This window comes from Symphalangus syndactylus, chromosome 9 (genome assembly GCF_028878055.3).
Source record: "Symphalangus syndactylus isolate Jambi chromosome 9, NHGRI_mSymSyn1-v2.1_pri, whole genome shotgun sequence".
NCBI classification, from domain to species: Eukaryota; Metazoa; Chordata; class Mammalia; order Primates; family Hylobatidae; genus Symphalangus; species Symphalangus syndactylus.
Window position 1 is genome coordinate 54,825,903 of NC_072431.2, and position 13,203 is coordinate 54,839,105.

A 13,203-nucleotide genomic window follows, 5' to 3' on the forward strand; every position below is an offset into this window, starting at 1 on the left:
TCCAGGCCCAAGCCTGGGCCCAGCCCCGGTCCCCTGGGTCCAAAAGCCTGCGACTCTGGGTCCAGGCACAGGGTGTGGTTGAAGAAGGGTGCTGCTGAGCTGGCAGGCACCCCTTGTGTGTTTTTAGCGCCAGAGTAGCTCAGCCCGTCCTGGCTGCAGCCCTGGGTCAAAGCAGCGAGAGTCTTCCCGCCCTGTGCACACGCAGGTCCCGGGAGGGCCTCTTGAAGAAGAAACCGCTCAGGCCCGTGTCCTGGCGGGGGCTCTGGGGGCAGCAGATGGCAGGGATAGAGCCCGCCCCCTCTGCTGCAGAAGGAAGCGGCCCTCACCCAGCCCCCCTGGGCTGGACGGGCCGTTGAAAACAAGAAAAGCCTCCCACAGCAGAAAGGAGTACTCAAGGCCAGAAAGGCAGCTTTGCTCTGGGTCATCAGGCTCAAATGCCTGCTCTGGGCCACCTTCGGAAGCCTGGTGGGGCCCAATGTTGCCTGGTGACGGGGAGCAGGCAGCGGGGCGGAGGCTGCGGGACACGGGGCTGCAGGGTCACAGGCAACAGGGCCATAGGGCCGCAGGGCTGGGAGGGGGTCAGGAGAATAAATAGCAGCTAGGTCTCGGGTGAGCTGGGGGCACAGGCAGGAGGGGGCAGCCAGAGAGGTCGGGGCTCTCCCTTTTAAAGAACAAAGGGATACATACCCTTTCCCCTCCACCCTCCCTCCAACCCCTCAGTCTCTCCCTCACACACACACACAGAAGACGTGACTCACACACGCATGCACACACAGGGCACAGGTACACGCAGGCACACGTGCACAGACAGGGCACAGGTACACGCAGGCACACGTGCACGCAGACACACGCACACAGGCACGGGGACAAGTGCTGACCACGCTCCTCCGGCAGGCAGCATATGGTCCGCTGCTTAACAGCCGAGCTCTGCCAATTGGGGACCATTAGGGTGGGTTCTTTTCCCAGCATCAAATGCTGCAGAATATAAATTGCAACTAACACTGGTGCCAAAATAGCACTTAGAGAAAATAAGCACATTATTAACATCTGGTGAAGCCCATCTCGGGGGTAGCAGCAGCGGAAAATCTTGCTCTAAGTCAAAGGATGGTTGCAAGGGACACTAAAAATACAAGGTCTACTGTTTCGGGGGTGCTTTCCAAGGCACTGCACCCCAGCCTCGGGAACGGCCCTTCCCCCAGTCCTATGAGTATAAATTATGCTGCTGGTTAAAACCGCTTGCTCATGAGAACAGGACACCCAGGCGCGACTGTACACACGCTAGGATGCATTCCTAGAGCAGACACAATTCTCTGGCCTGAGTGGGGAATGTTCTGGAGGAAAGGAGTGGGGCGCGGAGCTGCAGTGCCCAAAGACACAGGCCCCCTGAGGGTCCGGGAGCCTCCCAGGCCACCTGCCTCCCTCCTGGGCCGCATCCCCTGCCTGCCACACCTCGGTCTGAGAGCAAGAAGTGGTCAGTCACTGCGCCTGGTGGTCTCCAGGTGCCATTTTAAAGCTCTAAAGAAATGCCCAGGAACTGTAGGGCAGGGGTGCTCCCACCACCTTTGAGACCCTCATCTACAGCCCTTGCCCCCGGGGGCCATGAGCAGCTGGTCCTGCAGCCTGCAGACCAGGAGACGGGGCCTAGGGATGTGGCTCTCAGAGGCCGTGACAGGAGGGCCAGGAGGCCTCTGGGAGGCGAAGGCTTGGTCTGGTGTGGGTCCCACCATCGGGCACTGCTAGAATCAGCCTGCAGAAGGGTCCCTCCGGCCAGGAGGCAAAGGTTCTGCACTGGGTGCAGCCTGGGGCTGGGAGAGGACCCGTGGGCTTCAGAGAGGAGGCGTTGACCCCATACATACAAGAATGTCAGGGTGAAGTGGGAGGAGACCTCGAACCCCAGATCCACCTGTGCCAGTGAGCAGAGGCACCAAGGTGGGGTCAAGACTGCCAGGTGGAGAGCTGGGAGGCAGCCTGCACAGGAGGGCTGTACCTCCCCACAGCTCTGACCCCAGTTCTCCAAAGGCCTCCTGGACAAGGAGCTTGGCCCCCAGAGCAAGGAGCTGCTGAGAACCATCCCCATTCAGGGGCAGGGCCGGTGATTGGAGGCCCAGGGATGGTATACCCCATTTTTTAACAGCAAAGCAAATGTGAGACACCACCCCATAGGACGGGGCACCTGTCACACGGAAACCCAGGAGGAGGAAGGCGGGCTGGACAAGAAGCCCTTCACCAAGAGCGGCCAGGGCAGCGGTCTAGGCGAGCGGGACCCAACTACAGCCCCCTTTGGAAGCCACCGGCCCAGGGGACAGCTCTAGGAGCGCCTGGAGGTGGAGGACGGCAGAGGCGGCCAGCGTGGCACACGGGGTGAGGACTCAGATGCCAGGAGGGTGTCCTCATTTTTGGAATAGCTTTGTTTTTTTCTCTTTCTTTTTAAGAGATGGGGTATCCCTGTGTTGCCCAGGCTGATCTCAAACTCCTGGGCTCAAGTGATCCTCCCAAAGTGTGTTGAAAACATATATATATATATATATATATATATATATGTATTTTTTTTTTTTTTTTTGAGGCGGAGTCTCACCCTGTCACCCAGGCTGGAGTGCAATGGTGTGATCTCAGCTCACTGCAACCTCCGCCTCCCAGGTTCAAACGATTCTCCTGCCTCAGCCGGGATCCCGAGTAGCTAGGATTACAGGCGCCAGCCACCATGCCCGGCTAATTTTTGTATTTTTAGTAGAGATGGGGTTTCACCATGTTGGCCAGGCTGGTCTTGAACTCCTGACCTCATGATCCACCCACCTCAGCCTCCCAAAGTGCTGGGATTACAGGCGTGAGCCACCGCGCCCAGCTGAGTATTTTTAAAGTCTTAAATGAAGTCATTTGAAATGGGGTCATGTGATTGCTACTCCAGCCTTAAGAATCTTTTCTGGGTTTTAATGTTTCACGCTATTCTAACAAAGCCAAATGTGTACTGATTTCCCCAGGAACGCACATGGACCTTCCCAGGGAAGCTGAAGGCCATGGGGTGGGTGGGAGGGGGAGGAGGCCTCTCTGGTGAGAAATGGGCCCTGCTCGTTGGGCTGAAAAGTCACAGGAGAGGCTCCAACCAGCAGTCCCAACCTCAGGGGACCTCTCTGGGGCCACAGGCATCATCTGGCTAGAAAAGCCCTAGAGACATGAGAGGGCTCAAGTGTGTCCTAATGGGACGGAGAGTCCCAAGTCCGCAGCCACTAAACTGGCAGGCCCTTCCTCATGTCACACTCAACCATGCAAGGGGACACTCAGACACACGGTGACCAGCCTGGCCGACTGTACTTCAGGGGGACAGCATGTGGCCGCCCATCCACGGGGCCCCGGTGGCAGGTGACCACAAACACAACAGCCAAGGGACACGCTTCCCGGTCGGAAGTGGCAGGGGGTTCCGGCCCTCCAGGCCTGTAGACAGGGTCCCCAGGGATTGAGGCTCAGTGCACAAATCCCCCAGCCAGGCCCCAAGGGTCAGCCTGGTTCAGCCAGCCCCCCACATCAACCGTCCCCCGAGCCCCCTCATGTCACCCAGAACGCATCCCCTGGACCCACTCAAACTTCACAGAGCAACAGTTCCCATGAGAGAGCCGTGGAGACGCCGGGAGCCCCAGGAGCCAGGTGGGGCGTGGCTGGCCAGGAGAGAGGCTCCCTTCCTCTTGTGACAAACCAAGGGTCCCTGGTGTCCCAGGTTCCTGCAGCGTCTCGAGGTGACTGAGACCGATGGGCGGCAGCTCCGCCTCTCACCACCACAGGTTCGGCGGCTCCTCGGCCACTCTGCTCTTAAATAAGGTGATCTCATCCAGGTGCACCAGGGGGACGTCCCGGATGACGTCGGTCAGGCCCTCGTGGAGCAGAGGGAAGATGACGACATTTAACGCGGGCCGCTCGGCCTGGAAGCTGAACCAGAGACAGGCGGTCAGCGGATTACATGGGTGGCCACAGAGGGGACAGAGCCTGCTGGGGGAGCCCAGGAGGCACTCACACCTGCCTCCCCGTCCCGGGCTCACCTGGGGCTCCCAGAGAGACCAGGCCTGCGAGAGTCACCCTCTATGTGCCTCGAGGGCCCTGTACGTGGTAGCCAGAGCTGGGGAGGAGCACGGCAGCCGGGAACAGGCCACACGCTTCTATCAGGCTCAGGGGGCACCCACTCCATGCCAGCCACAAGTATCAGAGGCCCCAGAGGCCAACCCTGCTCTGCAGATGCACTGCTGGGCCCCAGGGCAGCAGAGGGACCCCACTGCAGGAGTGGCAGATCCAAGGCCCCTGGCTCACGGAAGCCCCACGGCCAGGACAGAGAGAAGGGACAGGTGCCCACACCCCACAGCCACACGTGGGCCACCTCAAGGGGGTGCAACTCCCAAGTCAGTGAGGCAGCAGCAGTCACTGGGAGGATCAGATACCAAGGCGGCCACTCAGGAAAAGCACACGTTTGACCGCATGACAAATGGCAGGTGGGCGACCCTCCCAATGCCCCCACCTCCAGGCAACCAGCCCCCGCCACGCTGTGCATGAAAACTCATGCACAATTGCCACGGGGTGCCCACCAAGTGCCAGGCGCTGCGCTGAGCTCGACAGACATGACCTCATTTTGCCCTCCCCACGACCCTACAACCAGCCACGGTCCCCCAGCGGGCCATGAAGCAGAGCAGGGACCCCTCCACAGTCAGAGACGGCCACCAGCACAGTCCTACTGGCCCTACTCGGCCAAAATGCAATGCAAGCCGGGTACTGTGGCTTGCCCCTGTAATCCCAGCACCTGGGAGGTTGAGGTGGGAGGACTGTTTGAGGCCAGGAGTCCCAGAACAGCCTGGGCAACACAGGGAGACTTTGTCTCTATAAAAAATAAAAAAAAATTAGTCAGGCATGGTGGTGCATGCCTGTCACCCTGTCACCTCCGCTACTCAGGAGGCTGAGGCAGAAAGATCACTTGAGGCCAGGAGGTAGAGGCAGCAGTGAGCTATGATCACGCCACTGTACTCCAGCCTGGGTAACACACTAAGACCCTGTCTTTAAAAAAAAAAAAAAAAGAAAAGAAAAGAAAGTGCAAAGAAGACCCAAGTGCCAGCCCAGGAGCTCCAGGCAGAAGGAAAAACATAGCAGTGCCCCAGAGAGCAAGACAAAAACATCCAGGACGGGCGCGGTGACTCCCGCCTGTAACCCTAGCACTTTGGGAGGCAGAGGCAGATGGATCACCTGAGGTCAGGAGTTAGAGACGAGCCTGGCCAACATGGGGAAACCCCGTCTCTACTAAAAATACAAAAATTAGCCGGGGGTGGTGGTGGGTGCCTGTAGTCCCAGCTACTCAAGAGGCTGAGGCAGGAGAATGGCGTGAACCCGGGAGGTGGAGCTTGCATTGAGCAGAGATCGTGCCACTGCACTCCAGCCTGGGCGACAGAGCGAGACTGTCTCAAAAATAAATAAATAAATAAAGAGCTGCTGTTGGGACATGGAAGGTGATTTTTTTTTCTTTTTTTTTTTTTTTTTTGAGACAGGGTCTTGCTCTGTCTCCCAGACTGGAGTGCAGTGGCACAATCACAGCTCACTGTAGCCAGTAGCTGGGACCACAGGCACACACCACCACACTGCCCAGCTAATTTTTTTTTTTTTTTTTTTGAGACGGAATCTCACTCTGTCACCCAGGTTGGAGTGCAATTGCATGATCATGGCTCAATGCAACCTCCGCCTCCCAGGCTGAAGCGATTTTCCTGCCTCAGCCTCCTGAGTAGCCGGGATTACAGGTGCCCGCCACCATGCCTGGCTAATTTTTGTATTTTTAGTAGAGACAGGGTGTCACCATGTTGCCCAGGGTGGTCTCGAACTCCTGACCTCAAGTGATCCACCCGCCTCAGCCTCCCAAAGTGCTGGGATTACAGGTGTGAGCCACCATGCCCGGCCATTATTTTTATTTTTTATTTTCTGTAGAGACAGGATCTCACCACGTTGCCCAGCCTGGTCTCAAACTCCTGGGCTCAAACAATCCTCCCTCCTTGGCCTCCCAAAGCACTGCGATGACAGGTGTGAGCCATGGCACCCAGCCAGGATTCGTTTCTCACCAGCAAGGAATAAGGCAGGGGGACCTGCTCTTCCACACACCCTGGGGGGGTCACAGGCTGCAGCTGTCTCTGTGGCCAGGAAGGAGCAGCCTGCTTTGGAGGTCCCTGGGTGATATGAGGAGGTGCCACCCAAGAGTAGTGTGTGGAGGGGACACCTGGGGCAGAGGGGGAGTCTCTGTGGATTGGGACAGAAAGGCCAGCCCTTCTTGGCAGTCAGAGGGCACTCCCATGTGGCTTCATAGTCTGCTACGTACATAATGAGGCTCAAAAAGACTGAGTTTGAGAAAAGTTAAGATCCTCCTATAGTTCCTCAATGTGATGACTGGGTGTTCACACTCATCGGTGAGATGTGCCTCCCTCAAACCTTGTTAAGATGCTGCAGACATATTACCCATCAGATGTGCAAAAAAAAAAAAAAAAAAAAAAACCAAAACAGGAGGCCAGGTACTGTGGCTCACACCTGTAATCCCAACACTCTGGGAGGCTGAGGCGGGAGGATCACTTGAGTCCAGGAGTTCAAGACCACCCTGGGGGCCGGGCATGGTGGCTCACACCTATAATCCCAGTACTTTGGGAGGCCGAGGCGTGCAGATCACCTGAGGTCGGGAGTTCGAGACCAGCCTGACCAACATGGAGAAACCCCATCTCTACTAAAAATGCAAACTTAGCCGGGCGCACGGTGGCTCACACCTGTAATCCCAGCACTTTGGGAGGCCAAGGTGGGTGGATTAGCTGAGGTCAGGAGTTCGAGACCAGCCTGGTCAACATGGTGAAACCCCATCTCTACTAAAAAAAATTTAAAAAATTAGCCAGGCGTGGTGGCACATGCCTGTAATCCCAGCTACTCAGGAGGCTGAGGCAGGAGAATTGCTTGAGCCTGGGAATCGGAGGTTGCAGTGAGCAGCGATTATGCCACTGCACTCCAGCCTGGCCAACAGAACGAGACTCTGTCTCAAAAAAATAAAAATAAAAATAAAATAAATAAAAATTTAGCTGGGCGTGGTGGCGCATGCCTGTAATCCCAGCTACTTGAGAGGCTGAGGCAGGAGAATCGCTTGAACCTGGGAGGCAGAGGTTGCAGTGAGCCGAGATGGCACCATTGCACTCCAGCCGGGGCAACAAGAGCAAAACTCCATCTCAAAAAAAAAAAAAAAAAAATTAGCTGGTTGTGGTGGTTCATGCCGTAATCCCAGCTACTCCAGAGCCTGAGGCAGGAGAATCAATTGAACCCGGGAGGCAGAGGTTGCAGTGAGCCAAGATTGTGCCACTGCACTCCAGCCTGGGAAACAAGAGTGAAACTCCGTGTCCAAAAAAAAAAAAAAAAAAAAGCAAGACCAGCCTGGGCAACATAGGGAGACTCCATCTCTATAAAAAAATTAAAAAATTAGCCGGGAGTGGTGGTGTGCACCTGTAGTCCCAGGTACTGAGGAGGCTGAAGCAGGAGGATCACTTGAGTCTGAGAGGTCAAGGCTGCAGTGAGCTGTGATTGCACCATTGCACTTCAGCCTGGGCAACAGAGAGAGACCCTGTCTCTAAAAAAAGAAAAAGAAAGAAAAAGAAGAGACGGCGGCCGATACCCAGCCGTGTGTGAAGGTGAGTCTGCCAGGGACAGGAGGGTGCTAGCCATCAAAAGAGGCAGCGCGGTCACCAGCAACAGGTCACCAGCGACAGGTCGGCTGCCACGACACTGGCCGGCCCTGCAGGCTGCGACAGAGACGGTTGAGACCCCAGGCCCCCCGGGGAGAGGCGGGGACAAGTGAGCCGCTCAACAGCCCGGGGCCAGGTCCTCCCTCTGGCTCCATAGTCCTCCAGACAGGAAAAAAAGATGAGAAAGAGAAAAGCGTCAGGAAAAGCAACAACATCGCTGCTCCTCCTCCTCCTTCCACGCCCAGGGTGCAGAGCAGGCGGCGGGGCCTGCGGCCGGTTCCGGGGAGCCCCAGCGCCACCTGCTGGGCCCTGGGCGCAGCTGCAAAGGCCAGAGCTGCAAGGCTGACACTGACCCCCTAGGCCCACAGGGGCCCTGGGCTGGAAAGCCCGGGGAAGGCCGGTCAGACCCTGTCTGCAGGTCAGCTGGGACCTGCGGCTCGGGCCACACTGCCGTGACTGGGGCTGGCGTGGAGCCAGGCACAGGCACCGAGGCCACAAGGAAGCTGTGGCACAGGCGTCTGTGGACGGGGCCTCTCCCACCTGGCTTTGGGGAGGTATGTGACTGCCAGCAGGGTGGGGAGAAAAAGGCTTTCAGCAGCCCTGGGGGAATCCAGCCTATGTGAGCACAGAGGTCCCTGCAATGCTGTGACCCTGTCATCTGCAGAAGATCCTGACAGAGCCTGCCCAGCACGGAGCCTGGAGGTCCCCACGGAGGTCCCCTCGGCCCCGGAAGGCCCTGCACAGCCCCCGACACGGCCCCTCTCCTCTTCTAGGCGTGAACTCCCATCCCTCCAGCACTCACTCCCCGCCTCATTGCTCAGCGCACCCCTCGGAGACTGCTTCTCCATCTGTAAACTGGGGCTGATAGCACTGACCTCACAGGGCTTCTGTGAGGCTTGAACAAGAGGCAAGACACAGTGCCTGGAGCAGACAGAGGCACCATGGGGCCCCAGGCAGGTGCCCTGGAGAGGCACACACAGGAGGCGCACTGCGAACACGGATGCCTCAACACCCTCATCCCATTCGGTTGGCAGCAAGTGCACCATGGGTCCCACTACAGGCCTGGGCGCTGCACCAGGTGCGGGACACAGGGGCGGGGAGCGGGGTCACAGAGGGACTGGCACCGAGGGATGGGCACGGCTTCTGCCTAGGAAGTCCAGGAAGTCCTGAGGCTGCTCTCCAACACCATGCAGCACGCACGGGTGATCACGGGCTCTCGTAGGCACCTGCGTGTAACCAGCGCCCTCTGGGGCCACCTGCGAGCTCAGCACTGGACTCAGCTTGTGCCTGAGAACGCAAGAATACCAAAGAAGGCCGGGCGCGGTGGCTCACGCTTGTAATCCCAGCACTTTGGGAGGCCGAGGCGGGCGGATCACGAGGTCAGGAGATCGAGACCATGGTGAAACCCCGTCTCTACTAAAAATACAAAAAAAAAATTAGCCGGGCGTGGTGGCGGGCGCCTGTAGTCCCAGCTACTCAGAGAGGCTGAGGCAGGAGAATGGCGTGAACCCGGGAGGCGGAGCTTGCAGTGAGCCGAGATCGCGCCACTGCACTCCAGCCTGGGGGACAGAGCGAGACTCCGTCTCAAAAAAAAAAAAAAAAAAAAAAAAGAACACCAAAGAAGAGCTATGGAGCACCAGCCTTCAAAAAACGCACCGTCCAACCGAGGAACGTAAAGAGCTTACTGCATCCACCTTAGATCATCAGACTTGCCTAAAAACCACGCAGGTGCAGGTCACCCCAGGAGACCAGAGGGGAAGCTCCCAGCCTGCAAGGGGCGACATGGAGCCGGCCACAGGCAGCAGTAGGTGAATGGAGGAGAGAGCAGCTCAGAGCAGGGGCTGGCATCCGGTGCCACGTCCAACCAACCCGCCTGCAGTGCCATGCAGAGAGGATTCTGAGGACCAGAAGGAAGAGCAGGCTCATCAGAGCAGGAGGCCTTCGAGGGTGGGGCGGGGGCTGCCCCGTCAAGAGCACAGCCGTCCTGAACTGCTTGGGGATCGTGGACGTTCTCCGCTGCAGCAAGGAAACAGACAACTCCCAGAGCCGGCCCCCATCGCCACAGGAAAAGCGACCCCAGCCCTGCGGAGCTGAGACCGTCCTGCATGGGCTGGGTCTGAGGGCCCTAGACTCACAGGCAACAGAAGAGAGGCAATGCCCACTCCCAAGTCCCTTCAACACAACACCCACGCAGGAGGTGGCGGCTCTGGGTGCACAGTCGCAGCCTCCCACTGCCTGGAGGGCCTGTGAGTGGAGCCCAGCTGCAAGCGTATTGGGGGCGAAGGCCCGAGGCTCTTCCCACATCTGACAGGGCAGAGCTAGGGCGGAGCCGCCTGCATCCGCCACACCTGAGAAAACCCAGCTTTGGCCTCTAGTTACCACAGCCTCACAGAGCACAGTGCGCCCCTTCCCCCAACAGCTACCGCCTGTCCCCAAGCCCACTCGACTAAGCCCTTTGGAGCCTGTGACCCACTCAGCCCTCCTAAAATGGGGCACATCAGCAGGCGTCACATCCAGCTCACAGCATAAGGATGCTAAGATGTGGGGAAGCAGAGCCAAGGGGCTGAGCTGGAACATTCCGGCCGCCACCCAGGCTGCCCCCCTGGTTCCACCGCAGGCGAAGTCAAGATCCAAAGCAAAGTCGAGGACACAGTGACCGTGTTTTCTAAAACAGCCATGAACCAGGGCTGACCACGACACCCAGATGAGAGCCATCAGGCCAGCACTGAGAATAATCACTTAGGGCTTTATTTACTGACACAAGAGGACTCCGCGGTGTAGTGTAACATTTTTAAAAATCAGATTACAAAACAATATGAGAACCCTATCTCCAGTTCATTCTCCAGGGAAAGTTGGCAGCATTCACTGTTGGGAAACCTTCACTTAAAAATTGGTTGATGTTGGCCAGGCGTGGTGGCTCACGCCTGTAATCCCAGCACTTTGGGAGGCCGAGGCGGGTGGATCACGAGGTCAGGAGATCGAGACCATCCTGGCCAACACAGTGAAACCCCGTCTCTACTAAAAAAAATAAATAAATACAAAAAATTAGCCGGGTGTGGTGGCGGGTGCCTGTAGTCCCAGCTACTTGGGAAGTTGAGGCAGGAGAATATCGTGAACCTGGGAGGCAGAGCTTGCAGTGAGCCGAGATTGTGCCACTGCATTCCAGCCTAGGTGACAGAGAGAGACTCCTTCTCAAAAAAGAAAAAAAGAAAAATACAGAAATTAGCCAGGTATAGTAGTGCACACTTGTAATCCCAGCTGCTCAGGAGACTGAGGCAGGAGAATCGCTTGAACCCAGAAAGCAGAGGTTGCAGTGAGCTGAGATCCCACCACTGCACTCCAGCCTGGACGACAGAGTGAGACTGTCTCAAAAAAAAAAAAAAAAAAAAAGATTGATGTATAGTCTAAATTTTTAAAAAATACTATAAACACAAGTTGTTTTTAAAACCAGAGAGGGGGAACCCCAACTGGGATGATTCCTGAGACAGCCAGCGGCAGACCGCAAGAACACAGACTACCCCAGAGTCTGGCAAGCAGGGTTGTCGGGGCCCAGTGGCTCGAGACCTCCTGGCTGATGGCTCCTCTCACAACTCTGTGAACAGCTGGGGCCTCCTTCCTGTCACCTCTCCCCACCTGCAGGGACACGAACACTCAGGGCATTCATGTCCTGCTGCCCCCTTGGCCGGGCACACGCCTCTCTCAGGAGCCCTGCTCACTCCAGCAGTCAGCCCGTCCTCCTGAGAGGTCTTTAAATGGTCACTCCCCACATCGCCTACGAAGCTCCAGCTTTCTCCAGGAATCGCCTCCTCCTAATTTGTGTTCAATTCTAGGTGCTCACCTGAGTTCCTGCGCAGCAGCAGAGCATCAAACTCCAGGATGCCCTGTCACGAGGGGAAGCGGAGATGCTAGCTAGCTAAGGGAAGAGGGGCCAGAGTACGTGGGCCTTCCAGAAAGGGCCTGACAGCAGATGGCGAGGAGAAGGAGAAGGAAGGGTTCTCTGTTAAATCTACCACCTTTACCCACAACTGTCCAAGTAACCACTGCTTCTAGATCTAAACAATGTGCAGAGATGTGAAAAATCCAGAGTTAAAAGATGGTTGCAGGCTGGGTGTGGTGGCTCATGCCTGTAATCCCAGCACTTTAGGAGGCCGAGTCAGGCGGATCACCTGAGGTCGGGAGTTTGAGACCAGCCTGACCAACATGGTGAAACCCTATCTTTACTAAAATACAAAATACATGCTGGTGGCACACACCTGTAATCCCAGCTACTCAGGAAGCCGAGGCAGGAGAATCGCTTGAACCCGGAAGGCAAAGGTTGCAGTGAGCCGAGATTTCGCCACTACGCTCCAGCCTGGGCAACACAGTGAGACTCCATCTTCAAAGTAATAATAATAAGAAGACTTTTGTACTTGTGGGAGAGAGCTTGAACTATCTAGAAAATTTACCATGTGGCTAGGGAGTGCTCAAGGAGCAGAGGCTGGGCCATGGGAGACCAAACCCCTTGCTTTCACCCTGTCACTGCCTGGTGCTCGTCAATTCCAAGAAATCACTGGTAAGCACTCAGTGAAGGCTGGGGACCAGGTCACAGGATGTTGGTGATGTCTGCGACCCCTGAAGCTGTACGAAACCCACATCACTCACCTGCGGAGAAGCGACTGCTGCAGGCTCTTGCAGGTGGCAAGGGACTCCCCGGTGAACAGGTGGCACATGACAACGTGCAGGCAGCGAGCCATGAAGGCCAGCACGGCATCGGGCTGGAGGGTGCCGCTGCGAGACACCAGGCACAGGCGCTGCAGCGAGGGGCACTGGCTCAGCGCCTGGAAGAACTGAGCATTGGCGCTGAAGTAGGGCTGCTCCAGCCTGCGGGGAGAAAGGGCAGCTGTGAGGTCCGTGGGAGGGGCTGGCAGGCCAGGCCAGCTGGGCGTCTGGAGGTGCTGCCAGTGGAAGCTTCCTGGCCTGGGGCCCAGCCCAGCTGTTCTCGCCCCCCCCAATACCATTATCCCTTGGAGTACTGGGTGCTGACTCAGGCCCCCAGGGTCCCCCTTGGAGATCTGATTTGGAGGGGACCCAGTGGTCCTTATGCAAGCAGCCAGCCAGTGTCTACAGAGCCCGGCTTCGAGTCACCAGCCGAGGCCATCGGCATCTGTGTCCGCAGCCTGCCTGGTACACTCCACTGACCCCCAGGCACCCTACATTCCTCAAACGCTGGTGTGCTGGGCAGTGGATGCAAAGAGGACCCCGCACATGGCCCCTGCCCTTGGGAAGCTCAGCTGGACAGGGAGGCAGATGGGGACTGAACACCATGAGAGAGGGCGGTAATCTGAGAGGTTGGTGGCGGGGAGGGAGAAGGCGGGAATCTGGGAGGCGGAGGGTGGGGTAGGCAGGAACTTCAGCCGGGTGGAAGCCACTCCAGCCCGACAGATGGGAGGACAGCGCTGGAAGGCTGCAGAGCCAAAGGGGGAGGCCAAGGGGAGTGGGGCCA

General features: G+C 57.4%; 1 protein-coding gene and 1 non-coding gene across 7 annotated transcripts in view; one reads left to right on the forward strand and one right to left on the reverse strand.

Moving 5' to 3' along the window:
- The window catches only part of FBXL18 (F-box and leucine rich repeat protein 18), a 74,602-nt gene that overhangs the window by 33,801 nt on the left and 27,598 nt on the right, over positions 1-13,203 (reverse strand). For 3 of the 6 annotated variants that reach the window (XM_063646075.1, XM_063646072.1, XM_063646076.1), the window contains exon 4: positions 12,363-12,581. In XM_063646075.1, the coding sequence (XP_063502145.1) occupies positions 12,363-12,581 (219 nt within the window). Of the gene's footprint in view, positions 1-2,913; positions 3,919-10,429; positions 11,603-12,362; positions 12,582-13,203 lie in introns of those variants that run through there. The other 3 variants (XM_055292247.2, XM_063646074.1, XM_063646073.1) reach the window with 3 other exon arrangements.
- LOC129490935 (small nucleolar RNA U13) lies at positions 6,369-6,475 on the forward strand. The gene has a single exon (XR_008660401.1). It is a non-coding gene; the product is annotated as a small nucleolar RNA U13 (small nucleolar RNA).